The sequence below is a fragment of the Gopherus evgoodei genome, chromosome 4 (assembly GCF_007399415.2).
Source record: "Gopherus evgoodei ecotype Sinaloan lineage chromosome 4, rGopEvg1_v1.p, whole genome shotgun sequence".
NCBI classification, from domain to species: Eukaryota; Metazoa; Chordata; order Testudines; family Testudinidae; genus Gopherus; species Gopherus evgoodei.
The window spans coordinates 108,278,279-108,303,696 of NC_044325.1; the positions used below are offsets into that span (position 1 = coordinate 108,278,279).

At 40.5% G+C, this 25,418-nt stretch overlaps 1 protein-coding gene across 2 annotated transcripts in view; it reads right to left on the bottom strand.

Moving 5' to 3' along the window:
- The window catches only part of ABCC8 (ATP binding cassette subfamily C member 8), a 134,099-nt gene extending 109,047 nt beyond the window's left edge, over window positions 1–25,052 (bottom strand). For both annotated transcript variants that reach the window (XM_030560496.1, XM_030560495.1), the window contains exons 1-6: window positions 24,746–25,052; window positions 22,359–22,500; window positions 18,959–19,080; window positions 10,222–10,388; window positions 7,736–7,978; window positions 6,013–6,201 (exon numbers count right to left, since the gene is read on the bottom strand). In XM_030560496.1, the coding sequence (XP_030416356.1) occupies window positions 6,013–6,201; window positions 7,736–7,978; window positions 10,222–10,388; window positions 18,959–19,080; window positions 22,359–22,500; window positions 24,746–24,989 (1,107 nt within the window). In that variant the 5' untranslated portion in view covers window positions 24,990–25,052. The remainder of the gene's footprint in view (window positions 1–6,012; window positions 6,202–7,735; window positions 7,979–10,221; window positions 10,389–18,958; window positions 19,081–22,358; window positions 22,501–24,745) is intronic.
- Between the last annotated feature and the right edge of the window lie 366 nt (window positions 25,053–25,418).

The window sequence follows — 25,418 nt, forward strand, 5'->3', positions numbered from 1 at the left end:
ATTTCTAATGTTAATTCAGGATGGAAGATACACATCCCATCGACAAACCAAACTGGCTATCACATCATGAGGATCTTTTCTTCAGTACAAGATGATTGAGGTACATACAAGCTAAATATCACGAACATTCCAGGAGGTGAACAATGAATACTGATGCTATAGAGTTATAAACAAACATTGAAAGCTTGATAGAACTTATAAAATTATAGATCTGTTACTTGCTGTGGTACTGCCAACGATACTTATTACAATGCCCATGATATCCATATCATCTAAGAGCCCAGACATTCAGTCTCTATGACTGAGGGCTTGAAAGATGCAGCAAATACCATATATTATCCCCATAGCTATTTACCTTAAAGCTGCCTTTAGTATCTTCTGATTGTTTTTGTAGTTTGCTTAAAGCAAAAATGATACAGACAGAACTGTGGATAAGATAAGAATATTAACTGTCCATGTCAGAGTCTGAGGTTTTTTAACTGGTACTGTGTATACAATTTCATAAAGGAAAATGTTGTTTTAAAGTGATGATTAGCGTTGGTTCTCTGTGACATCTCCCCAGTGCAAGCCCTTTAGAGCAAAGAAATGCCGAGTTATGGGACATCTTGTAGCTGCACCTAATGCCCCCATAGCATGTTTCCACTGATAGTGACAGACACTGTATTACTACAGAGAATTTCCTTCTGCCTCCATCAGATACAGAAAACTGCAACACACAAGCATCACTCACAGGATAATGCAAACCTTAATTACAGTTTCTTACTTCTCCCGCAACACACACAGCATGGCATACCTAATCTGTGAACATATCAACCCCCATTAGTTGCTAGTGTCTTAGGGTTGTAATTAAAGTTTTGTATTACACTTTGGGTCAGATTCTGACCTGCTACTTCAGCAAATAGAGAATCAGACCTACTGACTTCTATGGAGTTAATCTAGATTTGAAACTGAGATCGAATCTGGCCCTTCATAGACAAACTTCTCCTTCCCCCCGCAAATTATCTGTATCTTCATAAGAAAGATGTGGAGAAACTGGACAGGGTCCAGAGAATTGGGTTTGTTTAGTTTGGAAAAGAGAAGACTGAGAGGGGACATGATAGCAGTTTTCAGGTGTCTAAAAGGGTGTCATCAGGAGGAGGGAGAAAACTTGTTCACCTTAGCCTCTAAGGATAGAACAAGAAGGAATGGGCTTAAACTGCAGCAAGGGAGGTTTAGGTTGGACATTAGGAAAAAGTTCCTAACTGTCAGGGTGGTTAAACACTGGAATAAACTGCCCAGGGAGGCTATGGAATCTCCATATCTGAAGATATTTAAGAGTAGGTTAGATAAATGTCAATCAGGGATGGTCTAAACAGTATTTGGTCCTGCCATGAGGGCAGGGGACTGGACTCGATGACCTCTCCAGGTCCCTTCCAGTCCTAGAATCTATGAATCTATGAAGATTGTCTTTTAAAAGGTTTCTCCATCTTTGTTTTCCCACTGCTAAAACATTTTCTACATTCCCAGGAGCAAACTTTTAATAAGGGTATTTACCCTTTGATTCAGCACAACTAAAGACGTTTCCTATTCAGTGACACTGCTAGCTTATTGGGGCCCTAAAGAGGAATATTGGGCGGACCTTCCCCCAGTACTAAAATAGACAAGTTCTATAGCAAAAGCAAATGGAGGCTCCTTTGAGCTGCACGGGGCCCCAAGCAATTGCTTAGTCTGCTTATACCTAGTGCCAGCTCTGTTCCTGTTGCAAGGAAAATCACACGGAAAAGCTTTTTTCATAACAGACCTAGGCACATGCAGGTTTCTCTGAGTATATTTTTATTTGCATATAGCTTGAATTGAAAACTTGGCACTTATTAGCAAGACATTTCTTGTTATTTTGCAAGCAATTTTCACAGTTGAAGTCCAATTCCCGTTTGGCAGGGAAGCTATGTGAAAGCCAGGCCCAGTGAAAAGAAAACGCTTCTCTGGTCATTATTGTACCAAAGGCAAGATCCTATCATCCAGTCTTTCATGGTCCATAGTGGGACAGTGGACCATCGGGCTCCTTGCCAATGGCTGCCTGGAGTGAGAATGAATGGGCATACTCAACTTGGGGCTTTAGCCTACCGACCAAAAAAGGTTTAAGGATTTCATTAATAAATAAAAGAAGCTCTAAGTTTGGAACAGAAGCTTGTTTATCTCACTTTTATTAATAGTAGACAAAAAGTGAACTATGGACAAGATGGGGGACAGCCTATACCTGAGCTGTTGATTACACTGGAAATGAATTCCTTCATATTTTGCTTTTGTTACCCCCTGAGTTTCTCTCTCACCTAATACTCTGACAAGGAAAAACAGCCACTAGAGGCTCTTTGACCTCCTACTCATGATGAGATTGCAGTCAGATGCTGCAAAAGGACAGCCAAAGGACCATAGGCTCCATGATGTCTGATTAGCCTCCTCCCTTTGAGAAAAGAGAACATGGAATTCACGCAGGATTTGGATGGGGGGGGTAAGGAGGAGTAAAGAGATGAGCCAAACAGCAGGCTCTGGAAGGTAGCCCAAGAAAAGTGGTAGATGTCTGGATCTAACCTAGGTTTCTCTAGAGAGAGGGGAGCAGATGCCCTTGTGCATAGAGTGAGAAAGAGGATCAGTAACCTTCATGAGAAAAAAAAACAACTAGTCTGGCTACAGACAGAGTGGCAGAAGCACAGACCAGTGAGAAGGAACCCTGCTTACCGAGCCATTTCCCAGCAAGTGTAGAAAGGAGTCAGAGCCTGAGACCCTTAGAGCCTGGCTACCAAGAGCCAGCTGTTACCCTGGGAAAATATAGGGACTTCAAAGCATCTGAGACCTTCAGAGGACTATACCCTTGCTGGGCTGAAGAGAACAGTTATCAGGGGACTGTCCCTACTACAATAACAAAAGTTCTTTTACAAAAAATTCTAGTCCCCCCCCCAAAAAAAAAGTAGAAGAAAAAAAAAAGCTGTCTATGCTCTTGGCTGTTGGCGTTGAAAACTCCATATGCTTTTGCAAAGCACGTTTGTTTAACTCTGTTCATGACATTTTTGAAGAAAACATCTCAAGAATTACCCCATATTTCACTACCACCACACTCAAAGTCTACAGGCTAGATCTTGATCTATGGCCAGGTGCCACAAAGGGGCTTTAAAACTGCCTTAAATGGGCATACCTACCCATGGCTGGAATAAAGCTAGCACAGCCAGTTGTATGCCACTCCCTCAAACTTTGCACTTCCCTTTCCACTGGGCAGTGAAGGGGGCATGACCAGAGACCATTGCATTATGGCGACCCCTAACTTGCATAATTTAGAACAGCCCAGATGCTGCCCCTCAATTGCACACAATGACCATGGCAAGCTATCCAGCACAGCTGGATGGGGTTCCATCTCGAGTTTATCAGGGCCAGTCTTGAGATTTCTACAGAGGGGGGGATCATTAGTTGAAGCTTGTTAGGGGAAGTTAAACAGAACAGAATCAGTAAAGCCTTCATTTCAGGCAAATCAGCAAGAGTCACAGCTCATGAGTAAGGCTGCGATTTTGTCACGGAGGTTACAGAATCCATGACTTCCAAAGACCTCTGTGGTTTCAGGTAGCATTGGCTGGGAGCTGCTGGGTCCCCTGCCGCCTACGGAGGCAGGGACCCCTGCAGCTCTCCAGCAGCCACAGGCAGCAGGGGGGACCCCTGGAGCTCGGAACCTCCAGGGTGGTGGGGGTCCCTGGAGCTCCCAGCCTGCCTGCAGCTGCCCAGGCTCCCCATTTTGTCAACAAATCTTAGCCATACACATGGATTCTCCATAGCATTTTGCAGCAATATCAGCACTCTTTCCCTATAGTCTGTTATTTTCAGTTGCATTGGCTACTCTTTTACTGTTTTCCACTGAATTTGTTGTTTATTGTCTCCAAATATTAGGATAAGCACCAGAAGATAAAAGGACTGTTGTTGGATAAGTGAATGATTGTTTCTAAGCTTAAAAGCGATGTCAAAAATCTCCCCCCTCCAACACATGCAATACATTTTGTGATAGACCCAGGCCAGTTGTAAACAGCAGAGTAGTGGAAGGGAGATATACTGGCCACTAGAGAAGCAGTTTTCTGTTCCGACTGACCAGAGCAGGGGCTGCTCCAGGCTAATGAGAACACCTGACTCCAATTAACCTGCTAAGAGTCAGGTGAGGCAGTTAAGCACCTGACTATAATTAAAGCCCCTCTGATGCTATAAAAGGGCTCACTCCAGTCAGGCCAGGGGGAGCCAGAGGAGAGGAAGTGTGTGTGTGTGCATGCATGCGGGGAACTGGGAGCAAGAGGCATGCAAGAAGCTGAGAGTGAGCAGGCATACTGCTGGAGGACTGAGAAGTACAAGCATTACCAGACATCAGGAGGAAGGTCTGGTGGTGAGGACAAAGAAGGTGTTGGGAGGAGGCCATGGGGAAGTAGTCCAGGGAGTTGTAGCTGTCATGCAACTGTACCAGGAGGCATTCTAGAAAGCTACAGTCCACAGGGCCCTGGGCTGGAATCCAGAGTACAGGGTGGGACCAGGTTCCCCCCCAAACCTCCCAACTCCTGATCAAACACAGGAGGAATTTACCTGGACTGTGGCTTCTACCAGAGGGGAAGGTCTCTGGGCTGTTTCCTGACCCATAGGGTGAATCTGTGAGGCGAGCAAATCTGCCAATAAGCGCAGGACCCACCAAGGTAAAGGAGAAACTTTGTCACAACTTTAATATTTAGTGTAGGGCCTGATCCAAAGTACTTTGGAGTCAATGGGATTTAGATCAGGCCCTTACAGGAAACAGTGTTATATGAAAAAGAGAAAAGAAATCCATGCCTAGCACAAATAATGATTCTTTCCTAGAAATGGTACCAACCTGACTTGGCAGTATAGTGTGAAAATGCTCACTGTGCTTTTGTTCCTGAGAATAATCAAGAATGAAGTCTTTTTTTTTCTTGTATAGTATTCCCTTGGATAACATCCTCTACGTCTCTTATAGTTGACCTTTCAAAGATGAGCTCCCTCAAGACTCTGATGGAAACTCTTTGTCATAGCTCAATTACTTTGTCCTTTACTTTTATGATAAAAGCCTGCTGCTGCTTCAGTCCTCTAAGACAGCCGACATTGTCAGAAATTAAAAGATGGACCCTATCCTTAAAATAAACTTCTCTCTTTTCAGAGCATAAGGTCTTCAGGCAGGCACCGAGGCTCCAGTTCAAGAAAGCACTTAATCACATACTTAATTTCAAGCATATATTTAAGTCCTTCAAGAGGACTTCTGTATGTGTTTAAGCACTGTCTTGAATAAAGATGTTTTCCTGAATTAGGGTAGGGTGACCAGTCAGCAAATGTGAATAATTAGGACAGGGGGTGGGGTAATAGGAGCCTATATAAGAAAAAGACCCAAAAATCAGGACTGTCCCTATAAAATCGGGACATCTGGTCACCCTAAATTAGGGCCCTAGACTTCTTATGTGTGTGGACAGCATCTAGTACATTCTTGGTACCACAAGTGTACAAATAATGATCATAAATAATAAACAATTCCAAATGAGTAATCAAAACACACTTCAGGAGTAGCATTTGTGTCAGAGGCCAACCATTATATGTTCATTTAGGGCAGGGGTTGGCAACCTTTCAGAAGTGCTGTGCCAAGTCTTTATTTATTCACTCTAATTTAAGGTTTTGCATGTCAGTAACACATTTTAACGTTTTCAGAACGTCTTTCTGTAAGTCTATAATATATAACTAAACTATTGTTAAATGTAAAGTAAATAAAGGTTTTTAAAATGTTTAAGCTTCATTTAAAATTAAAATGGAGAGCCCCCTGGACCAATGGCCAGGACCCTGGCAGTGTGAGTGCCACTGAAAATCAGCTCGCATGCTGCCTTTGGCACATGTGCCATAGGTCGCCTACCCCTGACTTAGGGCATGATCCAAAACCCACTGAAGTCAATGGAAATCCTACTAAAATTAATTGAAGTTTTTGGATCAGGCTCTTCGTTAAGATATTCTAGGTAGTACCTGTGGACGGATGGTGTTGTTTCCTTTTCCAACATGGTGAACAATCCCAGAGATACAGAGCGGACCAGCAAACCCAAGCAAGTCAGCCAGAATACGGAAAGTGCTGCTGAGAACTAGTGGTCTCCCAAATGCCCAGCAGAGAGCGCACCAAATTGATTTGGATCCTTGTGGATATGGAGACCTTTTGTTCTGCCCATAAAAAAAAAAGGGGGGGAGTATATAAACATTGCAACATATAAATACAATTGATATTTTAAATTTTAAAGCCTCAGAGTAGATATTCATAATATTGATTTGGTAAGAGCTGGGCTAGAGCTGCGCAGGAACTAGAATTTGTTTCATGGGAAAATCCACAAATTTAACATTTTATTTTTGTTCTGAATCAGAATGAAGTATAAAAAATTTCCCATGAAATGAAGTTTGACCAGAAATGATTTTTTAAATCAAATCATTTTATTTCAATTTAGACTTTTAAATTTATAGTATAAATTGCTAAACAAATGATAAATTGGAACATTCCATTTTGAAAAAAGTTTGTTTTGGAGAAAAAATAATAATGAAGCCTTCTGAGAAGGTTGAAATGGAAGTCTTCATTATTATTTTTTCCCAAAACAATTTTGTTGGAGGCGATATATTTTTGTGCAAAGTTTCAATTTTGTCAGAACAAACTTATTTGATGGCAAAACATTTCACTGGAAATTTTTCAAGCAGCTGTACTCTTGGCCTTGTACCACGAGGAGGGGAAATTTTCTTCTGATTAAACAGGAAGACTAAGAATGGGTAAGCAACAAGACCCACTTATGCTGATTTGGCTTATGAGTTGAACAGTAACACAATGGTTCTGCAATGTAGTGTTACATTAAAAGCCATTTTGTGCTAAAAATACAAGGGGAATTTGTGCAAATTTTACATAGTCTATAGTGAGATTGGCACAAGTTGCATTGCTCTATAGGGAGCAATGAGAGATGTTCTGTCTTACAGAGTTATAATTCATCTCAGTTTGCCCACTGCTACATGATGTGAATTAGCTTGATAGTGGCAGAGCTGGCCTATTCCTCCTCTCTGCTCCTTACTGGATGCCAAAGGAGTCGAGAGGAAGCAGTTCCTGTTCTCCATTGAGTTCAAGCCTGGAATGCTGCTTTGTCCTTAAACAGGCTGCACACAACTGGGGAGGGAGTCTCCTTACTACGTCTTATACCACTGCACACATACATATAAGAGGCAGGTAGTGGTCTTATGTGAAGATCACCAAGCTAGTTCATTTCAGGCTCAATCCTGAATTCTCTCTCAGGAAAACTCCCACTGATCTCAATAAAAATTAGCCTATAAAGTCCCTGTAAGATTAGTCAAACTTATTTTAGGTTCTTATTAAGAGAAAAATTAACCATCCTCAGAAAAGTATAATCCACAGTTGTATAAACAATTACATTTCTATAATTGTACCTGCAAACCAAACATTTGCACATTCAAATAGCAATTTACATGCACATCTGGTCATAATCATGCACAACCACCACTGTAAATACAAAAAGTGCACATGCAAATTAGGCACTCAGCTGCATGCTTGATTTAATGCAAACCAGGCTCTTAATACCTAGCATGTTTCCACTTTACATTTTTATATGAATGTATACTATCAAAAAAGTAATGAGGTATTTTAAGCAATGTGTAAACACCACAAAATTTGTAGATAATCTGAGTCGTCTTTTTTTCCCCCTCATACCTTTTGTGCTTCAAAAGCCTCATTAAGGCGAATGTAATTTGTCAGAGCTCTCATGGCGATAGGCAGCTTGCCTATGGCTTTCAAGTCTATTGGCTTTTTATGGGCCGTCTTGATGAATGTATTCATCCACCAGTATGTTCCTTTGGACAGCAGATTCACAAAGGGCTGTAGGAACCGAACTCCAAGATCCTGAAGATCCTCGGGTGGCTTAACTTCTTTGGGGGTTTTGAAGAAAACATATCTCTGAAATCCAAAAATCCCACCAAGAATCACATCAAGTGCATGGAAAAGAAAAAGACAAATCTGTGTGGAAGGGGATACTAAGATAATAGAAATGCTTGTCATTGTTTAGGAGGAATGGCTGAGATTTGCAAATAGACTAATGAAATTAGGCTCTCAATTCCTATTGAATTTCAGTCAAATTTGGGCACCTAATTTCTGTAACTTACTTTGAAAATTCCAGCCTAAAAGGAGAAAGGACTCAAGCCCTGAAGGAAGCCCACACAAAGATTATATTTTGCCTGTGAATTTAATCCTGCACTGGGGAAATATATTAAAGCTCAGTGAATATTTACAATATTTTGTTAAAATCTGCATTGAAGATTCTTCTGTCCAGTGCTGCAAACTGCACAGTACAACACACCCCCATCTCCTGCAAACTTTCATAGAGAACCATTAAAATTAGACTGCACATGACACTAGCAAATATTTCCATTGACTTAAATGGGAGAAAGATCAAGCCCCTAGACTACGATGTTTCATGCTGCAAGGATCAAAGTTCTTGTACAATATACCATATTTAAGACTATCCTGTAGTACTATCACTATTACTAGGGAGTTCTGCTCAGACAAAGATGACATGACATGGCCCATCATTTGCTCCTACAATATATATTAACATGGAATTTAATATACTGTAGTGTTGTAGTTAATTATGTAAAGCCATATTGATTAATTAATCTATTTTTAATTAAATCCCATGCAACCCAGCAAAATCAACAAGGTTGAATGGGTATAAGTGAAAAGAGAATTTAGTCCATGTATTTCAGGTTTTTCCCTTCTCTCTAACAACATAGATATATGCAGACGGGTAAATCTATTAAGCAGCTCCATTCAGGGCTTGAAATGACAGAGTTGGTGGCCTGAAGCTTCCTTCCATCACATTCAGCAACAATAATTCTGTATTTATAAATAAGCGTTATTTAACCTGATTTCAGTTTGTTGCTGCAATTTATTTTCTTCCCAGAAAATAGCCATGTCTGGGAAAAAGGGAAAATGACCTTTCACTACCTGCTTTCTACTTCCATTTCTAATAAGGATTTTACTGGCGATTCTGTTCAGTGATCATTTAATATAACTTTCACTCCCGACTGCTGTGGAGGGATTTTTTTCCAACAAAGCAATGAGTGACAAACTGAACATTCTATGCAATCTTGATTAAAAACTACAATCTCTTGTGTACAATCTCTGCTTCTGAACTGTTTGCCTTCAATCATTCATATTCTTAGTTGTCAGAAGAGAGGCACTTCATGCCTCAAAGCTTGGAATATGCTATATTATTAGTTAGTTCAAGTCACATGTAAAAAGTAACATCTTAATTATTTACTCTAAAGAAATATGAAACTGAAAAAAACACTAAGCAATGGTCATTTCAGTGGCTCATTTTGTAGTCTCCCTTGTGGCCCCAACATTTCCTAGCTAATTAAATCTCATTAGATTACAAAATTTTATTAAAAGAACCATATTTAAAAGCAAGGTCCTGTTGGTATCACAGCTGAGTCTCATTATTCCATGAGCTGTCAGTTGTCAATTGTGAGATTATTATTTAACTTCCCATAGTCTGATCTACACTGTATGTTCTCTTGAATGTCTATGAGCAGGCAACTTTTCCCTAATGCCTACTTTAATTCAGTGCTGTGTGCACTGGGTGAGGGAAGTGATAAGGCATTTTGGATTGTATTTCATGGAGCAATCTCCAAAGCCATTTATTAATAGGGATTCTGATTGTGGCCATAGCAAAGAGGAAATAATCAGAGGACTAAAGTTGCTCTAGCACAATGATAATAAAATAATAATAATAATTAATAATAAAAATCACATTGTGTGTGCTCTTAGAGACAGGAAAACAACAGATACTCTGTGTGGGTGTCACTGACTATGTTTTCGGATAGAACGGACTATCCATTTCACTGTATCTTTCCCTTTATGAAGATTAATGATTTCTGAAGATTGAAGTTGTCAGTCATATAAGAAACATCTTTTAAAAACAAAATGGATGAAATTCATTCTGAATTGTCAATACAGTAGAGTCAAAGGAGATGGTAATAAAGATGAATTTGGCTTAATTACATTACTCAGGTGTTTGGTTTTCAAATAGGTCTCTATTTCAGACTGATTTATTTATTTTTATTTTTTTTTTACATTATGCAGCCAGATAAAAGAAAAGGAAGAAACAGAAATTAGAATTACCTGGAAATTTAACTTACCCTCACCCTGATGACATTAATTTCTACAGCTAGTAGCATTCCATATAGAATAACCAGAAGTCCCGTGAGGCAAAATCGAAGCTGAGAAAATCCAACCCCATTATCACAGAACTTTACAAATTTGATAGTTTTGGTTATAAAAGCTAAGGTCCAGTAGAACAGCAAGGCTGAAAAAATAAATAAATAAATAAATACAACAAACATTAGTCAACATTGATTGTGGAAAACTTATTTTAGACAAAACTAGAAGACTCTGTTAAACGATTACGCAGAAGGGAAATGACAAGCATGCACAAAACTAGGCAGCGTTCTTTCTCCTGTCAAAATGACAATGCAACCAATTCAGTTTCCAAGAATGTGAATAATAGGATGAAGTTTGGGTCTGATCCCGCTCCCATTACATTGAGACCACGGAAAGTCTTGCAGAAGGATCTTCTGGTGGAAATTTCCACCTGCTTGTAAACCTATGCCCACATCAGTCCCTCCAAGGGACTGGTGCTGTTTCAGTGGGGGAGGCCAAGGGTTCCAACTCCAAAGCTTTTGGATTCTGGGGAATCCACAGTTTGGTCTGGATGTTGACCTAGATATTCTGCTTTCCTTACCTGTGCAGAACTCTACTTGATGTTAAAGATAAAAGCCACCAAACAGACCTGAGAGCAAAATTTCCCCCTAAAATTGCTGCTTTCCTTGGTGAGTATGTACTATACAAATTTCACACAACATAGAATACACAAGCAAATAAAAGAAGGAGAATGGCGCTGAAGTAGGAAATCATAACTTTTGTAGAGTATTGATTTTCACAGAGCATTTTCTATTCAAGTGTACTCAGATGGCAGCCATCTATAGACAAATCATTCCACCAAGGGGCTCTGGTGACATTGAAACCCCAATCTGGAGTTTATTTCATGTCATTCACCATATCATGAGACAGCTTCTATGGAAGTAGTCTCACTAGTGTCAATTATCTAATCATTAACTGAGTAGGATGAGCCGGGAGTTGACCCCAAATTTGGTTTTATATATTTAATAATATCAGATTGGATTGTTCACTCTGACAGTAGAACAGTATGGGGAGGGAAATGTTGAGAGTATCTATTTGCAGCATTTTCTCCAATTCTCCTCTTACAAGGCTGGTTTGTCACCACCCCAGGGAGAATCAACTGTGAGGCTTACTTAAAGCTGGATGGTCCCAAGAGGATCCATGTAAAACTTGACCAATCCACAGGAAGACAAGGCACTCTGAGATATCACAGAAATGAAAGAAGGATGGAGACTCAGGTCCATCTGATCACATTTTCTGTGGAGGAGTGAGATCTATGTGTGGAGAGTCCTCTGCATTAACACAACCTGGTGGTGAGATCTGGCCCATGGTCTGCAATCCCACTTTCACTGAAGTAAATGACAAAACACCCATATATTTCAATGGGAGCAGCTGTAACACTACAGGAGTCCCCATTGTGGCACCTTTAGTGTTTATATTAATGCTACAAGACAATGGAAGCATGGCATTTCATCAAGACAGAACTTCCATGGGCTACAATTAATTATCAAAGATTAACGAATAGCTATTACAAGCGAATGACTGCTGTCAGGGAAACCTGATCTTCCTGTAATAGGAACAGGACAAATTGTAAGAAAAAAGCCCATATATGGTCAGATCTTCAGGACTAGCCTTTGGTAACTAGTGAAACTCAGGGCAGAATGGGGTGGGAGGGCCATGTGTTTCTCTCGTTCATAGGATCAGATCACCCTTTCCCTGAAGCCCCACACTGGCTTCCCAACTCTTACTGAATCAAGTTCAGTCTCTTGCTCAACTTCAGGGCTCTGCGTATAATCTCACCCTTGCCTCCATCTCTGCTGCTCTTTCTGGCTACTCTTCCTCTTGGTTCAATTCTCTCTCTTTAATGATCCCTCCACTCACTCCCATCTGCTTATCTCTTTCAAGTTGACCCCTACACTTGGAAAATCTCCTACTCCTTGTCTGCCATGTGTCCCTGTCTTTCCTCTTTCAAATCCACTTCTTTCTGCAATACTTCCTACCTTGTTCTACTCTTCACTTCCTCGCTTCATCTGCTCCCTCTTTTTTTGTCTAATTTATCTCACATTGTAATCCCTTTGGGGCTGAGAATGTAACTTACTCAATATTTTAAAAGCATTATATAACTGTAGAGTGTTATATAAATCATCAACTGTGGGCACTCCTTTTAAAAAATTATAGAAATATTAATTTAAAGTATCTGGTATCAGCAAACAAGGCCATTCTTCTTTTGGGAATTAAAGTACAAGTCTATCTGACCAATTTTCCTAATTACAGGATTCATTTTACAAAGCTTGCTTCTTGCCAAGTAAAAAGCTTGTATTTTACCTGAGTAGGTCAGCTGTGTAGTCTTAGAAGGTTCTAACCCTAACATCCTGAGATAATAGGTTGTACAAACACATGGTAAGAAACAGTCGCTGCCACTAAGAACTTGCAATCTAAATAGACAAGACACAGAGAGTGGGAGAAAGAGTGTTAATCATCCCCATTTTATATGTGGGGAAATAAGGCAGAGGGTATGTCTACACTGCAATTAGACACCCGTGGCTGGTCTGTGCCAACTGACTCGGGCTCAGGCTCAGGGGCTATTTAACTGCAGGGCAGACATTCGGGCTTAGGCTGCAGCCTGAGCTCTGGAACCCCCTGCCCCTTCACAGGGTCCCACAGCCTGGGCTCCAGCATGAGCCTGAATATCTACACTGCAGTTAAACAGCCCCTGAGCCCAAGCCTTGTGAGCCTGAGTCATCTGGCACGGGCCAGCAGTGGGTTTTTAATTGCAGTGTAGACATACCCAGAGAGATGAAATTACTTGCTTAAGATCACACAGGAAATCTGTAGCAGAGCTGGGAACTGAACCCAGTCCAGCGCCTTAACCACAAGACCATCTTTTCTCTTTATTCTTCCTCTTTCTAAACTCATTTCTTCTTTGTTCACATTTTCTCACATCTTCGTCTGTTGGTTCATCCATTTGCTGAATGCCCAAAATTCCTGCTGCTGAGTTACAGGGAGTTGCGTGAGAGCAACATGCCCATGAGATCTGCAAAACCAGGCATTGAAGTAAGCAGGGATTAATGAAATGCACAGTGTCTGTTTAGAGACAAGTCCTGTGCATTGTTTAAGGGAAATAGGAAGGATGTTCCATTTTACAAGACAATAATCTAATTCTGAGAGAATAAATTATGAGTAACAGCCAAGTAGCGATAGTAATTAGTGAACCAGATTACTGTCAGGGACAGTGAATCAACCCTTCTATGAATACAAGTGAACTAGTACTCTATTAATAAAATACTTTCCCCCATTTCTTCCCAACTTAATGCTCCCTACTTGGAAAACTCCAAATGCCATCCAAGTCTTATCCCTATCTTTAAGCCTGATTTTTAAATCTGTAAAGACAAATATGTGTTTTTGTAGCTGTTAAACATAATGATCTGATACTACAATTCTGTTATGTAGTCTGTAATACTGAGAAAAGAAAGAAAGGCTTTTTCAATTTACAAATAACATACCTAATATTTTTCAAAACAAGACAGAATACATTTATGAATGTGGCACTCCAATTTGTGCTATTAAAGCTGTATCCCTATTGTGTTCCCATTCTGCAACACAATTTAGACAGCAACCAAATTTGGCCTGATTAGTTTCCTATGGACCTTATATTCCTACTGGCAACATCAGTTTTTCTATAGATTTCAGTAGACTTTGGATCAAGCCCTATAAAACCCAGTTCCTCTAGGAACTATTTGCAAATTTAGGGCCTGACCCTGTAATCTAATCTGTGTAGATGGCACCCTGAACCTCAGTGGAGCTCCACTGGGACTCTGCACGGGTATAAAGGTTCATTCATGGGGATCCTAATGCAGAACTGGGGCTTTATTTATTTCACAAGGGATTAAATTAGATTGGTTTGGTAAATTTATCAGTGAAAGATACTTCTTTCAGTTACTTTTCCAGTACACCCATTCTAAAACTTATCATAAGCTTAAATTTTTTTACCTGGTTCCCAAATAATTTGTTCACACTAAGGACTGTAAAGATATATTACTTCATATCCATTTTGCAATGTAGGAGTTTGATACTTAAGTAAATCAATAATTTCAATCATCTCCTCTTTATGTGCTCATCTGCATAAAATCGTCATCATTATCTAGCCTCACTCTGTCAACCTATGCTGTCATAATTAAAACTGAAAGTAGGACAACCGTCTAAGATCTGCCAATGATAAATTTTTAAAGATCTCCTCTCTGTATACTCATCTGCACAAATTCATTTCTTCAACTATCTCAATAGGATGCAGTAGTGATAGCAAAAAAACCCCAACCTCCCCCCCACATCACGTGACAGGAAAGTGATCTAGCAATTTGATTATCTTTTGGTCTATTAACTGTTTAGAATCCAATTTTCAAAAAAGCCTCTTGACTATCAATTATAATTGGGTACCTAACTCCCTTAGGCTCCTTTGAAAACCAAAGCTTCAATGCTTTATTAATTATGATGATTATTACTAGTCAAGTATTTCCAGACGCCTCCCATGGGATCTTTGTGCTAGGTACTGCACAAAAACACAATGTAAGATCCCTTTGGGGATGGGATTATGTATAAAATGGCTAACTAGCTGCACTACATTCTCAGTGATTTAACAGAGGGAATGTGGAAACAGTGCTGCATTATTAAACACTGCATTATACAATATGAAAAAAAAAATCACTGTGACTGAATTTCTTCTATCACTGTAACCAGCTGGCAGTGCTTGCATGAAACACCCCATCTTGCTAGCAGATGTCTAGCCTGACAGGAAAAAGGGAAATGGGATCTGCTGACTCACCAAAGCAGGTGGCTCATTACCTGAGATGGGTCTAAGGGATGTAGAGAGATTATCTAGAGTGTGGGCCCAGCAGTCCTGGGAGAGGAAACTTAGGGGCAGCCAGCCTGGGGAGAATATTTGAACTCATTTTTATATTATTATCTCTCTTGTTTGCTTTACCAATTAATCAAACCTTAGGAAGCGAGAGGAGTTTGTGCTTTACATACTATGTGGACTACATTTGTAGGGCAGGTAAGCAATAGTGCCTGTTTCTAATTATATACATTTTAATATGATTATCAGTGAAAGGCTTTGGACCAAATCCTGCCTTTGTTCACATCTGTAAAGCCCCACTGCCTTTAATAGTTTGCACAGATGCAACTGAGTAGGATTTGATCCTAATAGATGGGAATCGGATTTAGAAAACAAACAAACAAAAATACTATTCCTACTGTACACTTAAGACCTGATCCTGTAGTGTGAAGAACATTCACGGAAGTGGGAGAGCTGCAAGCACATGTTGAGGCAATGCGACATCCTGGGCTTGCTATCTCCACTGATCCTGCATGAGCACCTCCTCTGAAATGTATTTCCCCTACTCACCCCACTAAATCACTGGATAACTTTGGGCAGGAACAGGCCCTACATTCAAAAGTCTCAATGGCAGTTTGTCAAATAAAGATTCTATAGCCATCATACAGAGAAAGATCGTTGTGGCATATATATGTAGGGAACACAGTGCATGGAGTTGTGAACCAATCTCTGACTAGCCTCTCTCTCTATGCTTCAGGCTAATCAGAGATGAAGAAAAGCAGGTTCTTTGATTAAATTTCAGAATAATTTAAAATAAACAAAAGCGTTATACTAGCTGCTATCCATTTCTGGTGCTCTAGAAAAAACACCTTTATTTAGTGCAGGTCTTGGCTTGGCCAACAGAAAGAAAATAAGTTCAGCCTTTTAAGATGATACTGAATAAAATATTGCAGTGATTGCTGAGCTCTTTCTAGACATCACGGATGGACAGTACTAAGAGTAAGGGAGAGCTCCAGACAGTCTATGGATTTTCTCCCAAGGTGCATACTGTTGAAAATTCCCCACTGACATTAATTAGGATGGCAGGATCCAGTATGCAGCACTGAGGATTGAGCTTCACCATGCCATTGTGGCATCCAGACTATTGCTCACCCCTTTGGGTTTGTGTGTGTCTTTAATTGAACTTCTGCCAGGGACCTTCAAGATGTTCAGCTTTTAGAACACTAACTAGATATTACCCACCCTTCCTCCCAAACACCCCTTACACACTTTTAAAAGACAAAATTGCATCATCTGACCATTTTACAAAGGCCATGGAAAAACAGGTGTAATAAATGAGGCTCTCACAACTGCATCCCATTGTAAGCAGAACTTACCATGGAATTACATAGGGAATCAAGCTTAAAAAAGAATGGGATATGGATTTGAGTTATTGCTAGCAAAAGATCAAGATGGCAGTTTAAAGCACTTAACTCCTACAAACTTCCCTCTCCATCCTGTGTACTTCTAGCTTTCCTCTCTGATCTCCAGTACCATTAAAAAAAAAGTTAGGTAGTTTTTACAGATTTCTTTCTTCCTCCCTCCTCCCTAGGGTGACCAGATGTCCCGATTTTATAGGGACAGTCCCTATATTTGGGGCTTTGTCTTATATAGAGTCCTATTACCCCTACCCCCATCCCAATTTTTCACACTTGCTGTCTGGTCACCCGACTCCTCCCACAACAATGGAGCTTACGTAGGAGAAAATCTATTTTAATGTGATGCTGAACAGTACAACCTACTCCATGTGCTGCTTATGAGTGTCATGTGGCTCCACTGCTGAGACCTGACTGCAGGTTGTGTACACAAAAGGGCTAAACAAATAAATGAAACAGAGGATGTTATATATTTAAGCCACTTTTAAAAAAATAAGAAACTAGTAATTTTAGATGCCCAACTTGAGATACCTTAAAAGGGCTAGGGATGGTATCCCTAGCCTCTGTATTGCCAGAAGCTGGGAAATGGGCAAGGGATGGATCACTTGATGATTACCTATTGTGTTCATTCCCTGGCACTGGTCACTGCTGGAAAACAGGATACTGGGCTAGATGGACCTTTGGTCTGACCAGTATAGCCGTTTTTATGTTCTTTTTTCCCCTCCATAGGGGAGGGTGCTTAGACACCTTTCCGGCACTTCAAGTTGGGCATCCAAATTTTTGAGGAAACCAAAACTGCTAGTCACATCCAAAAAATCTTGGTCTGTGTTTTTGGCCTTTACTTTAACCAGCAAATCAACCTTTCCATGGGTTTCAATGCTGAACTGACTGTTGCTTCACTTCTTTTCATGTGGTGGTGCGTTACTTCCCTTAGTGCTATTCTAATGATGAAGAAACACTGAATGTGCTCTTCGGTCAGTTCACAGTGCACCTTTCTATTATAGTCCTGGTTGGAAAAACCTACTCCAAGGATTTGCAGCTGATACCTAACTGTGTTATTTAAATTACAAGGGACTCTCAGATTTTCAGTACCCCCGAAACATTGCTATAATGAAATGTAATTTTAGATAGAAAAAATCTGCCACGATAAAAGAAGAACTTGCTAAGATTAAATGAAAACTGAAATGATAGCTACTGAGCTGCATTCTGGGGAAGTGCCATCTCAGATGAATTTTTTCTGTAATATTTTCAAGACTCATGAGAAGTCACCAATTGACAATTTGCCTCCTATAATATAGAAAAAAGGTAATTCACAGCCCCAGACAGTTCATATTAACATCTCTATTAAAGAAGAAGAAATCCTTTTCCTACTACTTTTTTGCATTATAACAGACTAACTCCAGTGGAAATAGCTCATCTGTTCCTGGCATGGAAGAAGCAAAATGCATTAAAAAAAATCTGTAAAACACAATCACAGTAATCAGATACACAAAATGCAAGCTCTTCAGCATGAAAATCATGTTGTGGAAAAAAGTGTAAAGAATTAGAACTCACAGAGACCTTGCTGGGACGCTGTGTAGGAGTGCACTCCTACTTTTGTGCTTTCAGCCATAGCAGGGGGCCAGGAAATGTGTAAATACGTAGTGAGCACTTTCAAACCTCTTGTAGTCTGAGATTAATTTATCACACCTACACTTTTTCCAAGTGGGATTTCTTTGAAATCCACTGCTATACTTCATATAATGCACCCTACAGTAGTGTCTTTTCTGTAGCTACTTAGAGTTTGCATGTACCCTTGTTTTCACAGTAAGATACACTATTACTGTAACACTTGGGCCTTATACAATACTTCCTCTTCAAAAGATCTGAAAGCAGTTTACAAAGGAGAATTTTACTGACAAGGAAACTGAGGCACAGAGAGGTTAAAATTCTGAAGGTCGTTGTCAGAACCAATTTCCCCTGATTCCTACCACATTTCAGGCTGCACCCACTTTTATATTGTTTAAAGCACTTTTAGATGCTTTACAGTTTTATATATTAGTTTTATATTACACATTACACTAAGTAAGCTGGTTTAGCTAGCACCTGGGCTTTTGAGACTACATTTGTAACAACTGCAATTCTCTTCTACTATCTAAGGTAAAAAAACACATGGCCCAATTCATCCGAGAAAATTCCACAGAGTCAACACTATGCACCTCACAGAAGTTGAATGTGTTGGAAAGCTTAGGTTGCATAAAAATAGCATATATCATTTAAACTGAAGTTTGATAATGGGAACCAGTAGAACAAAACATAGCTTAATTTTATCTGATAAGCAAGCAAAAACCTAGCCGAATGAGTGTATGAGGAGTTACTGCCAGAACCTGTCAGACCTTAGTTACAGAATTAACAGATAACACAAGAGCAACATATTCACACATCCACAGCTTTCTGTATTGTGGAACATACCTATTAATAACTTTGGAAAATTTGATGTTTCGATGTTATGGTAGTAAACAACAGATGTGATGGCTGCCAAGAATGCCATACCAGCTGGCATGTACAGGTGCAAATGACGGGATTCTGAAACCCTTAAAAATAAAAATAAAAAATTATATATACACATACATACACAGCCACTCAACCCTAAACAAAGCGTAATCACATATTTAAGTATACACTGGTTTAATTGTCAGTTATTCACCTCTCTTGTTACTTACCATTAGACTTGGCAGAATTTGAGTCTTCTTTAATAATTGACAGATAATTAAAATGTTTAAAACATTTTTTATTTTTAACCATTTACATTTTCACAATTGTGCAAAATTATAGGCTTAACATTTATTTTTTTTATCCATTTAAATTTTCACAGTTGTGGGAAATTATGGAAGAAGGTCAGACAATTATTTAATAGATTCAAAAAGTTAAAACTTCATAACCATTCAAACACATTGTCAAAAATCATGTCAAAATATACAATGCAAATATCCTTAAATCCCCAAACTTTAAAAAGTTCTCAAGCAGCATTTTTCTTACTTTGCTTATCAGAAAATTTCAGTGATCATCTATAGAAATATTTTGTGTCAGGTTGTGTGTGTACAGTGAAATTGTACAAATTCTAGCTCATTCCATTTTCAACAATTAAAATCAACAATCAAACAAATCAGCCCACCCAAATAATCAGGGAATTACAATATGCCTTGAAGACACAGTCCTGCATTGCAGGTAAGGCAGAATTGAACCGAGGGTGCAGTTTACTCTTCAATGCCTGGTCAGCCATTTCTGCCGGCTGGCAGATAGTTGTATGAGGGACGGAGAAAACTTGTTCACCTTAGCCTCCAATGATAGAACAAGAAGCAATGGGCTTAAACTGCAGCAAGGGAGATTTAGGATGGACATTAGGAAAAAGTTCCGAACTGTCAGGGTAGTTAAACACTGGAAGAAAATTGCCTAGGGAGGTAGTGGAATCTCCATCTCTGGAGATATTTAAGAGTAGGTTAGATAAATGTCTATCAGGGATGGTCTAGACAGTATTTGGTCCTGCCATGAGGGCAGGGGACTGGACTTGATGACCTCTCGAGGTCCCTTCCAGTCCTAGAGTCTATGAATCTATGAGCTATAACCCAATTTTCTCTTTTCCCCATAAGGTAGTAAGGACAATGCAGCACCTCTGCTCCCCAGAAAGCAAAGGCTACAATTCAGCCTGGCTCGTTTCTGAGCCACTCAAAGTGAGGGTGGGGACATGCAGGGTGAAAAGTCTGTGAACAATCCAGGAGTGGGAGAGTCAGGAGAATGTATACCTTCGTCCCCCAGCCTAATGGAAAAGCCAGTTGAGAATGAATGTTTCTCTGGCTCCCTCTGCCCCTCCCTTATATAGGGAATCGAGAGGCAGTGGAGGGTATGTATGTGGGGTAGAGGGGGGTGGAAAGAGCTGCACTGTCAGAGAGCTGAAAGCATTTCAGAAGTCGCTGGAGCTGAGTGCGCAAAGGATCTGTCCTCCAAGAGATTACTCAGGGCTTGGGGGTTGAACCACTGCTCATTCCTTGGGTCTGCGCATGGGGAACGCAAATCCTGCCCTCAAAGGGATAATCTGGGAAAATCCCCACACATTGACATAAGTGAAGTCACATGGGCAACCTTTGCCCTAAATGCTTTGATTAATTACAAGTAACCACTATTGGTTACAGGAAGACTTATATGTGGATACCTTAGTGTCACTAAATTTATAAATAAGGACAGATTTTTATACAACAGATAGAATTCCAACAGTGAGAAGCCAATATTTTAGGGATCACATATTTTTACACAGATTTCCACAGCGTTCTTCTGTCATTCCATGTTTTAGTAGATAATGCTGTAGGGAGTAGGAGGTATTTTGCTATAACTCACAAACAGAAGCAAGCTACAGGAATTCTACTATATACGCATATCACTAAGCCATTTTTTACAACACAGTAGCACGGGTCTATTGCTGGTTGTCAAAGCTTTTGACAGCCCGACTACTATCAAGAGGGCTTTTAACAGCAAGATTTGTTTTGATTTTAGGAAGATGATGAGTCTCTTCGCTACAGGAACAAAATCTGTTTTTATTCACAGAACAACTTGCTAAGCTGCCGAGTGCTCCAGAGACATGATTGTGGGCTGGCAGTCCTCCAGTATAGTTAGGAACTTTGACTCTCATAAGGATGCACTTATTATTCAATAGCAGTGTTCTGGGCCAGTTTAAGAATAACCTTAAAGACGGCAATATTCTGCTTCAAGTCCCGACATCCTTATAATTAAAAACTAAAATCAGTATTAGAAAAGCTCTAAAATGTCTTTTGGGTGCTGAGGGATTTCCTATTTAATGTATACTTAAGAGGAGACAACATATATAATAAAATAATAATAAAAATGGGCAAAACTGATACAGAGAGATATAATTCCATTAAACTAGGGTTACTGCTATGCAATCCATGATGTTTATACATATATACTCTCTGCCTCTTAGGGTAAAGAAAACAAAATAACTAGTGGTATAATAAAGTACTCTTGGGATTCATATGACCTGCTTTATTCAGAAAATTTCTCTCATATTTTATTACATATGTTTATTACATAAACTCTTATGCCAAATTTCAGGTCATAGGTAAAGGACTGGTAGAATTAAATAAGAATATATATGCCAGTATATTCGTCTACTCCTAACCTTGTTCCCAATGAATGGATAAAGTCAAACACACATTGATTTCAACTTGAACAGAACCAGTTTATGTTTCACTGTGTTTATATTTCAACTTTAGTAAACAGGATTTGGTCCCATCAGAGTAATGTGAGTAGCTCCACTCAACGCAAGAAGGCAATAGGTTTGATTCTTTTCTCTCACACACTGGTGGCAAATCAGTAGTTACCCTGTGGAGGTCAGTGGAGTTACTCCAGTGTAAAACATGTGTGAGAAGGGAATCAGGTCCAATGAGCCTCTGAGGAAGGCAAGCAGAACTTGGCTCACGGAGGAATATTTCTGATCTAATCCTGTACATGGGAGTTTTGTCTGAGCAAGGACTGTGGGATCAGGTCCTTAGATGTTTCATTAAAACATCACCATCTGCTTGAATTGTCAGGATATAGCTAAGATTATCCTTTGGAATGATAGTGTCATTAAATTTAACTAAAAATGATTCAGGGCCAGGCCATTTTTGTGTGTGCACATACTTGGCAAGGTCTATGGAATTTCTGATACAAAGTCCGTAGGTTAATCACCATGAACAAAGATTACATGTTTATAACAAGCCAAATGGCTTAGATGAAAATTTAGACAGGGGAGTAGTACTTACATAGAAACCCTTCAAAAATAGTTGGTGTTATCAAGAAGAACTATGCATCCACTTACCCATCTGACACTATGCCCTCTGCTATTTCACACACCAGCACAAACAAAAGGATGAAAGTCAAGATCCAACGTAAATTGTGGCCGGGAAAATGAAGCCAAGTGCTATGATGTATATGAACTTTGGAACTCTGACTTCCCCATCCTAAATGTAAAAGCAGAATCATCATGAGAATTTTCATGCGCAACCATAACCCCACACGAGAAAATGTTCTAAACTAAAAATGTTGACCTCTTTTCTCTCTTTCATATTTAAAAGCAATAACTGAGTTGGAAAATGTTACAAGTGAGGATTCTCACTGTGTAACTACACTGTAAAAATGTGACATTGGGACTGATCTTACATTCCTGGTGCACTAAACACTTCCGAGACCTACAGTGGGTGTTTTAGTTGTGAAAAAAGTACAGCATAGGGCCCAAGTATAAAGAGACAGAAACAGTGACACATTTAGAGCCTCATCCTATAAACACTTGTATGTTTATAACTTTATTCAAATGAATCAACCCACTCAAATCCATAAGACTACTCATGCATGTAAATTTATGCATATATTTAAGCAGTTGCAAGATTGGAGACCATGTAACAACTTTATTATGGAATATAAGCCAAAAAGCACACAGAATATATAACAATCTTCCAGTAAATTTAATAACGTGATTCCAAATAATCTCAAACAATATTTATAACCAAACTTTTAAAAAATTCCAGTATTTTTACTATAATAAAATCCTGTGCAATTAATTTTATCAATATAACTTAGAAAAAAAGCATAAATTTCACAAAGTAATTCTTTTTTTTTTGGACAGGAATCTTTGCTCACAAATACCATTGCTTAATTTTAAAAATTAAAGCAGCAATATTTAGTTCTTAAGAAAGTTAAATACAAGAGCATAACATGGCATTTATGCTGCCCAGATTTCTGCTTAACAGCTCCTCAAATGACTGCTTTGAGCTTTCGTGAGCAAAGGACACCCATTTTGACACATTACGTTGTGGTTTTGTGTTGTGGACAAACATTCCCCAGGAACCAGTCTGACTCCTGTAACTTATACATTTATGCAGAATTGGAACTCCTAGTTTCAGTAACAAGTGTATTAAACCACTAGGCCACCTACTGGTAGCCTCAATATAATGTCTGGTAGTGAATTCATGCTAATAAAGCTTAAGTTTCAGTAAGTGGCTGTATTATTTGACAATATCAAATCAACTTGCTCCAAAACAGTAACTTTCTGATTTTAGCAGTAAACTTGTTCTGTTATTTCCTCAGCTTGCAAAGCTCATAGGGCAAAATCCTGAAGTCCTTATGCAGTTTCTACTCAATCCGTACACAGGGAAAACTTCCACTAACTTAATGGACTTCAAGAGGAGTTTTGCCTGCATAAAGGAAGCCAGTTCTTGTAGTCCATATGATTTTCCAAAGTCCCCTTATCACAGGCAAATCTGAGCTACATGTGTTAATGGAAGCATTCACTCTTACTAATTAATATAAAATAATAAGATTATAATAGTTGAGGGAAATGATAGCTTGATTGATAGGTCATCCTGAAGCATGCATCTAGTCAGTATTACTTTAAACATTTAACATTTTAGCTGTCTATTAATGTTTAAACAGTTTAGTCCAGAGGCAACAAATGATTATATTGGTACAGACAGCTTGATTATTTACACTGTTTATACTGTGGCACCTCAGGAGTCTCTGATGCATTGGCAGAATATGGCTAATTCATTAAGCTGTCCTTAACGAACATTTAAGAGTGTCCTTTTCTGTCAATTAAACTGTGTTAACATTAGTAGCTTGAGTGAACATGCTGAATAAACTCAAGTGATACAGGATTTTCAGAAAAGCTCAGCAAGACCCAAGCCCTACACCTTCTGAAGTAATGGACATGCTACCTTTGACTTCAGTAGGAGCCCTTAGGCTGAGTGCTTCTGAAAACAGTGTGTGTAGGATCTTCCCATCAAGAAACCCGCTTTCCCCTTCTCCTGCCAGTCTGGAATGAGCCACTGCAAACCACCCGCTCAGAGGCGACTGGAAACAATGTCAGCCTCCTCCATCAAATGCATCCAGTCGCGATCTTTGCCCTTGACCCATGTGGCAGCGGATCAGGCCCCAGGCTAGCGCTTTGTAACTCAGGAGCGAGCGGTGGGCTCCTGGGGAATGCCCCGAGGCACACCGCAGCGGGTGGATCCATCCAGAAAGGCAAGGTGCAAGGTGAAGAGACAGATGCTATGGCTGAAGCAAACAAGAAAGCAAAGGCTCCCTGCCTGGAGATATGGAGCAGACTAGGCAGGCTGCAGAGCTAGGGTACCGGCGAGAAAATCATAAATATTCCCCCCACACCCCCGCGCACACCAGAGCAACCCAACCGGGCCGTGCAGCCGCACTCACCTATGAAGAGGATAGGGAAGGTGATGAAGAGCAGGAAGACGTGCGGCACAACGTTGAGCGCGTCCACAAAGCAGCCGTTGTTGAGCACCCCTTTCTCCACGTTGTAGGCGGCCGAGTTATTCTCATTGCCACAGAACGCCAGGGACATGGTGGAGGAGCTGGGACGCTGCGCGCAGCGCGCAGGGGAGGGGGGCGCATCCACACACACATAGACGGCACCAGGGTTGGCCTCCCTCCCCAGCATTACCTGCGGGACATGGTGCGGAGCCCCGGCCCCCGGGGCAGAGCGCGCGCGGAGCGAGGCATGGGCGAGGCCGCGGGGGCCGCCAGCAGCTGCGCCCCAGGGGCGCGCGCGGGTCACCGTGCCGGAGAGGCGCCCTTCGGTCCGGAGCCCTTCAGACCGGCTGCCCAGTCCTAGGCCAGCAGGCGGGAGGCTGCCTCGCTCCCCCGGCTGCTAGGATGGGAGCAGCTGAGGCTGCAGGACGAGCAGGCTGCAGACTACGGGAACATCTGGCAGCAGCATCGCAGACAGCGAAACAAGAGGAGGCTTCGCCCTGGTGGCCGCTCCTCGCGCGCCTCAGCCGCTGCTACTGCTGTGTGAGTGCAGCGGCAGCTCCGGCCTTAAAGGAGCCGCCTTCCTTCCCCCCTCTGCCAAGGAGGCAGGGGCGGCAGG